At 39.6% G+C, this 12,352-nt stretch overlaps 1 protein-coding gene across 1 annotated transcript; it reads left to right on the forward strand.

The window, feature by feature from the left end:
* Positions 1–5,021: 5,021 nt before the first annotated feature.
* LOC147884813 (transferases, transferring acyl groups) lies at positions 5,022–6,738 on the forward strand. Its single transcript, XM_087397632.1, has one exon. The coding sequence runs from the start codon at positions 5,138–5,140 to the stop codon at positions 6,536–6,538; it is 1,401 nt and encodes a 466-aa protein (XP_087253758.1). The 5' UTR covers positions 5,022–5,137; the 3' UTR covers positions 6,539–6,738.
* The last annotated feature ends 5,614 nt before the right edge of the window (positions 6,739–12,352 follow it).

Genomic DNA, 12,352 nt, shown 5'->3' on the forward strand with positions numbered 1-12,352 from the left:
GAACTTCCTCTTCACATCCTTCTTTTAAAGCCAAGTATTCCGCAACACTTGCAAGGAAAAGAGGGCGTATCTATGATGGTTCTTAAGTACCTTGCAGTGGCCTTGTTTTCACTACATTCACCTTGCACATGAATACCATCATCTACAAGTTGCGACATGCCCTCATTGTTTTGTTGAGCTTGTAGTTGATTTGTGTGGACTACGGCCACCATTGCTAGGGTGTAGTCCCTTTTCCTTTTGTATGTTCATTTCACAATTGCTTGCAATGAATGTCAACTTTGTGGAAATTTTTCTAGTTGTCATTCTACAATCGTCTTTGCTGTTGCACCTAGCATGTCTAGTATTAGAGACAGCAAATGTGCATCTTCAACTGTGTCCCACACATTGTATTTGCGCTTTCGCATTTGCTTGTGGAGTGGAGATATTTCGGCTGGACAAACCACTTCATCAACAATCAAGGCATGTGTTGTGCCTCCACTGTTACTCAACAGTAAAAGCTTCGCATAGGCCAAAGAAATCTTGCCAAAGAACTTTGAATGAGCACTATAACTCTATGGCTAATTGCTTAAGGCAATCATGCAATATTACACGTGAGTTGCAAGATTTTTTTATAGTAGTTTTGATGAGGAAGTTGTTCCAATAACTCTTTCCAAGGAGGTGAAATAGGCATTTAAAGAGCAATGGAGTCGTGCAGTAGCTACGCTAGTTGGTCGTATGTGTGGAGTGGGAAAAAATCAAGTAAACATACCAATACATCGTAATTGTTTGGATGAGACTTTTTAAAGGCATATCGCTACGCTCGTTGTCGTAGTCATGTATGTCTACTTCATTAGCCATCTTAGAAAGGGTGAAAGTTTTTTTCCAAAAGCCCAAGCACAAATTAGGAAACTCACATAGATAGAAACTCAAATCCACTTCGTGGACACACGAAGACAAACTAGCAACTTCATATTAAAGAGAACTTGTGAAAAGATTACAACATTTGCATGTCATGCATTTGGCTCAAATGCAACCAGATGGCCCGAGCTATTGATTGTGAAACTGCCACTGGGTCGCATGCCAAGCAACATCGATCAAACACTCAACACACTCTCACTGTACAAATCCAAGAAAGGCGTGGGCATCCCAAGCAATGCATCCACGTGTGACCGACGGATAGTCAATGCTACGTCTGGATTGTCACGAAGCTGGATGTGGCCCTTGAGAAGAGGAATCTACTCAATGTACTAAACACTTGCATAGGTGTAGCAATAGGGATAGGCTAAGTCACGGCTAACACGTGATCCACCACAAGCTCCGCACTGATATTCAACGAGCTGTGTGTTGAGATTTGTAAAGTGCAAGATTCCATGAACCTACATCAAAGAAGGGAAAAACCGTCATAAATTTTTAAATACGTGACAAAGTGTAAGGTATGAAAGCTTACTTTGCTGGCCATATCCAAGCTTCGAAACGTGAGTAACAAATGCTTGTTGCATCTCCGATTTCTTTTCTCCATTTGGGATCTCAGCAAGTATAGGTGAAGTCATAGAATCCTAGTGCATTCTTTGCCATCATGTAGGAAACAATCTTAAGCCTGTACATAACAACACCATGGTCATTGTACTCTTGCACTATGCGTGTAAGCACAGCCTTCCGCTCCACCACAAATGAAAGCTGCAACTAAACTATGTAAGGCAAAATGCAAAGAGCACTTGCTCCAAGAAAACCAAAAGAAAAAAAGTAGCACTTACAATAGCGCGATCTTCATCGCGTGGACCATCAGCAATGACCACCTGGTCCACAACTCCTGCACCATCTTCTACTTTTATGACAACAACACTTATGGTGACAACTAAGGTCGAGATTGAGCCTTGTTTCATGCGAATCACCCAAGATGCTTGAGGTGCGAAATCAGCTATCAAATGCTCAAACACAAAGTGTATAGTTCCATCAAACTCTTCGGCTTTCACCACTTGCGTTGTAGCATCAGCATGCAAGGAAAAATAACAACTACCTCCCTCGCCTGGACCCTTTTCCTGAGGAATAGCTCCTTCAATTCTATAGAAAGAATCGAGGACTAACGAAGCGTTGTATTGTTGAACAAAAGCATTAGGGACAACCAATGTCACAGTCTCACAATTACTACGATCAATGAAATCAGCACACAAGCGAGTCACATATGTGCCTTTCTTGTCTTTGTAGGTTCCATATTTAACAAGAAGCTTCCCCTCAAAAGCAAACCTATGGGTGATTGCATCAGTTGGCTTATGTGAAGCAAAGGCAAGCTATTGCCTCCCCGTACAAATTTCCCTTGAGCTAGCGCTAAAGCTTTGAGTTGGATGCACATATCATGCCCGTTGCTTGAATTTACTTCGTTTTAATTGAAAGGTTCTTGGAGGTCTTTGCTTCTAGCTTTCTTTAAGAAAGATGCCTTGCTCACTGCAATGATTGATTGGCTATACACTACATCAAAGTAGATTTATTTATAGATGACAACAAAGATTGCTCTTTCTTATTTTCTTTCGCTAAAAGTGTTGCCATGTGCCAAATTCTTTGTAATTTATTTGTCATACGTTTCTTCTTATGTGATTTAGAAGATGTTTTAAAATAGAAAATTCATTTTTTATGTGGTTCTTCTTATGTTACAACACTTTAAAAAACAATGAAATTGTTGAACACACACACAACCAAAAAAAAATTACTACATACAAAACGTATTTATTAAAACTATTGATGGATTTTTGCATTGCATTATTGAAACCAAAAACAATGAAAACTTCACAATAAACGAAAAGTAATTAAAAGGAAACCAACACTACCATGCAAAAATTATTTAATTCACTAACAAACAACTAATGACAACAAAGATTATGATTGCTAGTAAGCATTATGGATTGCAATCACACTTTCACTCAATTTGCAAAACAAATGACTACATGCACGCTCCATTTTAGGATCTCTATTCTAGGATTGTAGGAAGGTGCTCCAAGGTCTCGCACTCACTCTCTGTCTTGTAATTTTGTCCGTCGCAGTTTGTGTCCAGCAACATAAACGTGAAGCAAATCAACGCGAAATCTAAGCTCAAAGAAGAGGACGGGAAAGGGGAAGGCTTGAATCAGAAGCTTGCCAGTAACGATTGGAGGTTGGGGAACTTGGGACAGAAAATGAGTGTGAAGTGGAATCCGACAGCGCAGTCATAAATTGCAGCTAGCACTGACAAGCGATTCAAGTGTCTACCTCCTGCGGAGACACTTCCTAGAAATGAAATGTTGGGGTTTAAATGCACCAGATCATAGCCATCTTGCATCAACAGCACTCGGAGTTCACACAGAGTAGAACGTTATGAAACTAAAAACACTTCACACATAACAGGACTCAGAGTGAATGATTGGGAAGGCGTTAAGACTTCTCAATTGAACATAAAGTGGCTGCCAAAAAAACAATTCACAATTTGCCAAAGACCATTTCATCAAAATGTCGCAAATCTACATAAATCATTTGCCAAATATCCTTTTATCCCAATGTCGCAAATCCGCAAAATACTCTAAGGAACCATCGCTTGTAATAGTTTACTGTTTTTGTACTTTAAACAAAAGTGCTATACGTGCAACATTAGTGGCGGAGCCTATCAAATGAATGTGTAGGACCAGATACTCACGCACAACAACACCAGATACTATCTAAGTCTCTTCTCAATGATTATGTATTCACCCACAATGGCACCTATCGTATCTTAAATGATTGACTGACTACACAAGTCTTCTGGCAGAGGTTGAAAGAGATCCAGGTGGAGCTCCTTCCTATTACGCACGAGGGAGGAGATGTGGTGAGCCCTTTTTACAAGCAATTAACTCCATGCAGATAAATTTGAACCAAATCTATAAGAACAAGCTCACCTTCAGCGTAAGCCTCGCAAGCCACGGCCTCAAACGCTTGATGAAGAGAACGCTTGCTGTCTTTCTTTATTATCCCAGAATTTTTCAACAACTTTGATTACTTTGGAGGTTTACTTGCAGAAGACACCATGACAGGAGAATTAACAAGTGATGGCAACCCTGGCATATCCAATTTCTTCTTTTCGTATGTCTCTGTACATGCAAAAAGATTGTCAAGAAATTGAAAGAGAGGCAAAAAACGTTTGACAAAAAACAATCACTTCGACTAACCTTTCATAATTGACATCGCATCATCTTCTCCTTCCATTGCGATTTTCCCACTAACATGCTTCACCATTTCTGTATATCAACCCAAATTCATCAATAAATCTCCTCAAATCACGCATGCAAATACAAAGTTGCGCACATAATCTAATTCATCTGTAAGTCTCCTCAAATCACGCATGCAAATACAAAGTTGCGCACAGAATCTGAATAAAGAATTGAACGACGAATACGATAAGGCCAAAGCTACAAATGAATGTCGTTCGGACCCCTGTGAAAGGTATTGCCAGTGTCCATCGATACAGGAGAGCCTCGTTCTCTAGAGAGCGCCTTCTTTCCGATATTATGATCAGGGTAAGACTCATCAACAAACTCACGATTTGCCATGCATGAAACTATAGAAGAACCCGCACAGATAAGAAGTACAACATCTTCACTAATACTACTATCAGCTTTATAAGTACCACACAATCGTAGAGTAACCATGAAGCGTGCTCTCTCCTGCACACAGGTCAACATATCCCACACTGCCAATCGCGATATGCTCGCGTTGAAATCATTGACCCATGCACAGTGAATGCTCATGCACCGTCTTTGGCAACCTCCCACCATCCTATCCCAAACTTCGACGGGTACGGTGCTTTTGTGCACTGCACCATCTTCGATAGGTGCGACGCTTCAGGCGAGCGTATCTCTCCTGCACAAAAGACAAATCCAGAGAAAAACATACAAACTGAATTTGGTGGATTAAACCCATGCAAGACCACGTGGCACCAGCTAAAACCACGCTTATACCTACCACGTGGACCAATCAGTTTTTTCCTCAAAAAAACCCAAAAAACAACGATTTTTGCCCATCTCCAAAGCTTAAGCCTTCACTAAGGCCTCCCCACAGCAGGGCAGGCCCAAAAACTGACTGATTATCAGTAGGCTCTACGCGTGCGTGGAGATCGGAAGGCGCTTGATCTGATATTGCTCAGTTTGGATCTCAAAGAATGGACCCAATTGCGTACAAGCGTCTTAAGGAGGAGTTTGTAAGCAATCTTCCTGGAACAACTATGGTAGAAATAGCTGCCCTCTCGGCTTTGTTTCCTGCATTTGTTCTTCTTCGTCAATGCAGCGTTTGCATTTTCTCGTCTGGTTCAGCAAGCCCTGCAGGGCTGCAGCATCAGGACTTTTGGACTACTACTCTGTGGACTTTGGCCCTGGATTTTACTTTTGTTATCGTACCCACACTGGCTTGTTTAACAATTCTAGCAGACAAGATCTATTTGTGCACTGTGGGCGTTCTTTGCAGTTTAGCAGTAGCATTCTTACTCGTGAGAAGAAAACCCTCCGTGCAGAAATCTTTGGTTACCCCTAAAGCACACGTCAAGGGTTCTCATCTGCAATCTATTGCATCCTATCGATTTATCATGATGCTGGTGACTTGTATGTCTATTCTTGCCGTGGATTTCAATGTGTACCCTAGGAGATATGCCAAGACAGAGACATATGGCACAGGTTTGATGGATGTGGGTGTTGGATCATTTGTGGTTGCAAATGCTTTGGTGTCCAGGCAAGCACGTAATCTACCACCAACCAAGCAGAGTGGTGTATTTCGGAGCACAGGCCCACTGCTTCTTCTGGGTTTTGTGAGACTGGTACTTACAAAGGGAGTCGACTATCAGATTCATGTGGGAGAGTATGGTGTGCACTGGAATTTCTTTTTAACTTTGGCAGCAGTTGCTCTGCTGACAAGCTTATTTCACATTCCTGCTCGCTATTGTGGGATTCTTGGAGCATTCATTCTTTTTGTTTATCAAGTGCTCTTGCTTGGTGGCCTGAACAAGTACCTTAATTCCACGGAAAGGGGAACCAGTCTTTTCAGTCAAAACAAAGAGGGCATATTTAGTTTGTTTGGGTACTGGGGTCTTTACCTTCTCGGCGTACAGCTTGGTTACTACATCTTTCAGCCTGGCAAAATCTTTTCTAAAAACAGCATTTATGATAAATCTTATGATCAAAGGCTCGGTGCAGCTATGATATGGATTTTAGGTGCTTTCTTCTGGGCGTTAACATTATGTTTTGATTACTTCATTGAGAGGGTATCTCGTCGTACCTGCAACTTTGCATATGTCACGTTTGTTCTTGCTGTAAACCTTGAGGGCCTTGGAATCGTGCTACTTTCTGATTTTGTTCCTGGATCCAAGCAGCTCCTACTCGAAGAAATTCTCAATAAAAACCTCCTGGCAACTTTTCTTCTTGCAAATGTATTGACAGGGTTGATTAATTTAAGCATGGATACCATGTTTGCCCCTGCTGTTGTAGCATACACAACACTTATGCTATATCTTGTGCTTTTAGTGGCGGGAATGTCTCTGTTGAAGGCTTCAAACGTGAAGATCAAGTTTTGATTAGTATTCAACAAGGACGTTCCTGGTTCTTCTGTTTATATCATATTTATTTGGATATTTGTGTCCTTTTGAATTTGTTGACGAGATGGTTTCCATGCCTGTGCTGTGGAAATTCTGATTCACTGTACTTAGATTCTTTGCTTTCATTGCAGGACACTTTCTGTCTATATGATAAACAAAAAGTTAACGGCTGTGAGATAGATACATGAAGATCCATCCAGTTTCATACATCAGCGGATGTAGTGTCTTTCGTTGTGTATGTGCAAAACTATGTATGAGACACTTTCTGGTATTGCAATAAATTATTAGTGGTACGTTGCCTTATGAGTGTCAGTTAAGTGGTTTCCACAATTTACTAGTTTCCTCTACAAGTTCATCAAAGATTTCTACCCAATTGACACATCTTCAGAAGGATGTGAAGTAAAAAGGCAAGCCAAGTCCACCAATGTAGTGGAGTGAGGAACTAAATATGTTTTTGAAACTCTAATTTGGAGCGGAAGCAGATTCTACTGACTACACTATTGTGGCAAACTTGTTCCCAGATGGCAGGCCATTGGTGTTGGAAAGAAGGAAGCTTTCGAATACCCAAACTAGGTATCATGCCCAAGAAAGATTGTTGTTCATGAAATGAAAGTATGAAATCCTTACCTTATACGAGGCCAAATACATTGTATGGTCTGATCACAATTTGCTTAGATATATTCTAATCTTCTTGGTTAAAAGGCTTGATGAGTCAAACTCATGCAATTGAAATTTGTCACTGCAAAGGAACTTTCAATAGGATTGTCAATGCCCTAAGCAAAATTTCGGAGGTGAATGCTCTTTCCTTATGGAAATATCATCATAACTCTTCCTTCTAGAGGACTTGCCAAACTAATACATATAATCAACAATAGGTCCAGGCTGGAGAACCCCTTGAACATTTGAGATAGCCCCAAATCCAAATCAATGGTAGAGAGAGCAAGACAGCGAAATATGAAATGGATTATTGTGTAAAGCTGGCAAGGTATGTGTGCCTGCTATGGAGGATATTCAGTGTCATACATCTTGAGGTTCCAAGTGTTGGGCATCCAGGCTTGCATCATACGTTGGATTTGGTCAAACGGCAATTGATTGGCTCAAAATGAAATTATTTGTGGAGGATATGTGACCCCAAGTGCAAGCATTGCTAGGTCAACAGAGCTGATTGCCACTGTAAAGCTGATGTTATGTTGCTTCCACTTGAGATTCCTGATGGAGAGAGTATTCCCATGGATTTGTTGCGGAATCACCGTGCAGTATGAAAGGGCATGATGCAATTTGGGTAGTCATGAATCAGCTCACTAAAATGGCTTGATTTATTCCCAACATACTCAGGATTATTAGCGATCTTACACATGTTCTTGAAGAAGAGTTCCTTAAACTCTATGGGTTTCCCAAAGATATTTGGATTAAAAATTCACTGCATAATTTTTGCAATGTGTCTTGAATCTTAAAACTACGTAAGTTTGAGTTCAATAGATCATCTTGAATCAAAGGGTCAAATAGAGTGAAGTAATATTTAAATTTTCTACCCCTTTGGAGCCATCTTTCACCAGATTAGCTAGAAAGGAAGGGTGACTGAGTGTGCAAGTCACATGGTCCTCTAGAGTTCCTTGTTCCTAGTCTGAGCATCAGCTTGGAGAACCAGAAGCCATCGGTAAATGCCTATAGCAGCTCATAGAGTTGGACAACCTTAGAACCCGAGTAGCTTGCTCACAACGCGTCACTCAACGGCATCAAAAAGCTTGGCAGGACATGCACATTGTTCCAAAGAATTTGAAAAAGGCGATGCTTGTTATATTGCATAACACTAAGGGTGGTTGCTCTCAAACCCAATCTCAAACACACATGGAACAGACCTTGTTGGCTCATCAAAGTCTGCAACAATAGGATGGTACGACTCGCTAGTTTATAGGGCCAAGTGATACTCCAAATTAAATGGAAGCAACGTGGTCATACTAGGCACTCAGTTACCATGTATCAGTGTTAAGCTCTGCTATGCATGGGATCTGTCCATGATTGGATAGCCAAATCAAGCGACGATGGAGAGAGATCATGACGATAACTTGCACTTTTCTTTATTCCAAAGCATCACATGCACCATTAATTCTAATGGTGGACCAATCCCAACAAGTTGTTTCTCCATGCTCAAACTCTATTGCACCTCACCTTATACTATGTTTCTAGCTCTCTTATGGCCTTGCAGTGCTTATCCTTGCTCTCAAACTTCCATCGTTGATTCCACCATGATGGCTTTCACATTTTTCCGCTTCACACATATGTTCCACAAGACAACCTAAGTCGAAATGGTCTCTCCCACTAATTGAGTTCGTGTATATTAGTAATAAGCATTTCACCACATGATTCAACCCCTTATGCGTGGGTATCAATCAAGATCACCTATCACAGTTTGCTTAAACAATATAGAAATTAAGGTGGTGGTTGATTTTTTGCAAGGCATCCAAGAAATGCTTCAACAAGCAAAAGATAGTTGTGGTAGACAATGAAGTATTTTGAGATTAAGCATACTGAGAAACATATTAAGGTATATTCTCATTTTGGTGGTTTTTACTTGATTATAAAGAAGATAAATGTTGTTGCTTACAAGTTGCAACTTCCCAAAAGAATTAAAGTCCATTTAGAATTTCACGAAGGCCGATTGAAATAAACCCTTGCTATGTAGAACAACTAGGTCTTTGAGGAGCAGCTAGTTTGATTGGAAAATTTGACCGCCTATGTTCCATTAGAACTTGAAATGGTTCTAGACCCCATAGTTAAACATCTTCGTAATTATATTCATTATGAGTACTTCATCCAATGGAAAGCTAGGTCTAAGGACGAGGATTCTTAGGAGAATTTGGATAGGCTTAAGAAGCAATTCTTGACATTAGATTTATGAAGACATAATCCTCATTTCTGGGGAAGTAATTTTATGCCCTAAACTAACCCTAGCTACTCTCTACCTAACATGGATGACATGTCTCACCGTGTTGTAATAGGTATGAGCAAGGGTGAATAACCCTCATGGCCAAGGATGTGGACAATAGTCTTAAGGGAAGTCTAAGGTGGTTAAGTAAAGCCCCACTAAATACGTAAGGGGCTTTGCTCTCATTATTTGAGAATTGCTCATTCTGAGCCTTGCGCTCCTCAATGATAACCTATAGAGTTTGGCAGTGGCACAACACCCTCAAGGTTGGTGACCGTGGTATGGGATGTTGTAGCTTCCTATCACTAGCTAAGGCTTCAGAGTGGAACCCTAAACAGTGGGACTCGAAAAAGAGAAGGTTCAAGCAGCCAAAGACTTTCTTGAATATATGAATCAAACACTTAAGTTAGCTAAAGATAGCATAAGAAGAGCTCAAGATAGAGCACGAAGTTATGCAAACCCCCACCGTAGAAAGTTGGAGTTTGAAGTAAATGAGAAAGTCTATCTTAAGGTACCTAAATCTTCAGAATCTCTAAAGACAAGTAAATGTCTGAAGTTGTCTCCTAGGTATTGTGGACCATTCACAATACTTAAGAGGATTGGAGAACTTGCTTACAAATCAGCCTTACCTGAGGGATGTAGAGTACATCCAGTTTTTCATGTTAGTAGGCTAAAAAGAAAGTTAGGAGATGATGATAATCTCATTGGAAATAAAGTCCTAGTTGAACTCAACCCATAGTGTAAAAATGCGACCCTTCCAAGGAATGCCCTCAGCCCATCTGGCCTCATAGAATTGGGGGGGGGGGCGCCAGGCGGGTCGATGAAACAAGTTCTATATGTGTAACTGTGCGAGATCTCAGTCGTGATCTTGCATATCTCTAGATCTATCTATGGCTAGGAGGTGAGCCTAATGCTTGGCTACTATTTGTTATCTATTTTCTAACCCTATGTCTTCTCTAGATGGAGCTTTACCAAGGTGGTTACATAGGTTTAGGACTTAACATTTATGTTTGTTGATAACATGCTATGAATCATGGTTGTTACGTATGCCAAGATGAGATGTTCCAAATATTTTAGGTTCGATTACGTATGGTCTTAAATTCAAAGAAATGTTAGAAACATTTTTGTTTTAGAAAAATACACATAAGTATATACATATACATAAGCATCTCTATGGAGCTATGTATATCTGTCTTTTTCATCTTATGGTGGAGCAAAAGTATGTAGCTTATTTATGTCAATCTTTGTGGGATCCACCTACAAATAAGTTTCATTTTACAATGCAAGATTATGTCTTCTAGTCAAGTTTTAATGGTCACATATGTAACAACTTATAAGTCATAGTGTTGATTGGAGTTTCTTGAATGTGATATTCTCAAATTTAAAGTGCATTATTTTTCTTTCCAAGGTCTCAACTTTTGGTTGATTTTCATGAAAGAACTCTAGTTACTCACATGTGATTCTTATAGCATTGCACACAACCATCATAGCATTATAGAAACTCGAAAGATCTAATGGCTATAGTTGACATGTGGGGCCATCCAATATAATCCTCACTCTGACTTAAAAAAAGTACCAAGCATAAGGGGTGAGATTGATAAAATAGAAACAATTACACATTAGTTTAATTGAAACTTGTCAAGAGGAACTATCCAATTGAATGTGCATACTATTCCATGTTAGACCACAACATTCTTGTCAAGACATATTATATCTAATAAAGGGCTACTCTTGAGGATCTAGCATCACATCATCATATATGAGATCCAAATGAGATATCAGTTCATGGTTAGATAATGCTATGGCTCAATAAGGATATCAAACCAAATCTACACACATGTCCCATACATGCAAGTTTGTTGACTTAATGGATACCATTTTCTTCTTTTTGATGTGTAAAACTCCTATAATTGCAGGTTCCATGGCCTCTTAAGAGCTAAGGATTTAGTTGTACATACATTTGAGGATATCCTTGCAATCCTTGAATTTATTTGACAGTCATTTCTAAGTATTAATTTTTACGAATAGGTACAATTTGTAGAACCGTTTGATGTAGGATTTGGTTGATTCTTCGTGAGTTCATTCATTCATATCATTTACATATTCACATGTCAACAATGAAAAGAGAAACCAAAATAACAAAGACCTCTCGTTTAAGATCATCTCAAGAATCAACATCAGCCCTATGTCCTTCCTATGTTTTGATACCCTAATGGAGGCATGTATTGTCAAACAATGCTCTCATTCAATTTTGTCTTGTTTTTTCCAATTCAAACATCAAATCCATTATTTCAATTACCATCAACCGCATGCAAGAAATGCTCCAATCTTGTATCAAATATTATACCTTAACTTTTACATAGCTGGAAATACAGGCATTTGCATGCACACTTGAATGAAATATTATACCTGAAATTATTCCCATCAACTACAATGTAAAAATATTATACCTGAAGTTGTATGCCTTTTATACCCACCAAGGAGACTCCAAACCATAGCTCTATTTCTCTTACTAGTGTATTACTTTCCCAATGAGTGTAGGTGTTGGGTGCATCTAGTCAAAGATCATCTTATATCAAGCTATATTGGAGCTCTAAAGCAAAATTAGCCCAATGCAGTGTAGGTGATTTGTGTATTAATCATGAATGTTTCACTTGTCCAGTGCAAATTCAACCATCATTAACAGTTCCTCCTCATCCAATAACACTTTTCCAAGCCTACACAAATTATTTTTAGTCCTACCTCAATTGCTTTTGCAACCCTAACTCCATGTCTCACAAGTTTCTCCCCTTATATCCTCTTTCCTAACAGCAGCTATCAAAACAATGCATGTTGATTCTTCTCTATACATACACCAACGAAGAATT

This window comes from Dipteris shenzhenensis, chromosome 26 (genome assembly GCF_047967505.1).
Source record: "Dipteris shenzhenensis isolate YYH24624 ecotype China chromosome 26, Dip_SZ_1.0, whole genome shotgun sequence".
Taxonomy (NCBI): domain Eukaryota; kingdom Viridiplantae; phylum Streptophyta; class Polypodiopsida; order Gleicheniales; family Dipteridaceae; genus Dipteris; species Dipteris shenzhenensis.

Coding starts and splice junctions, on each gene's coding strand:
- LOC147884813 (XM_087397632.1), top strand. CDS start 5,138: ATGGACCCAATTGCGTACAAGCGTCTTAAGGAGGAGTTTGTAAGCAAT.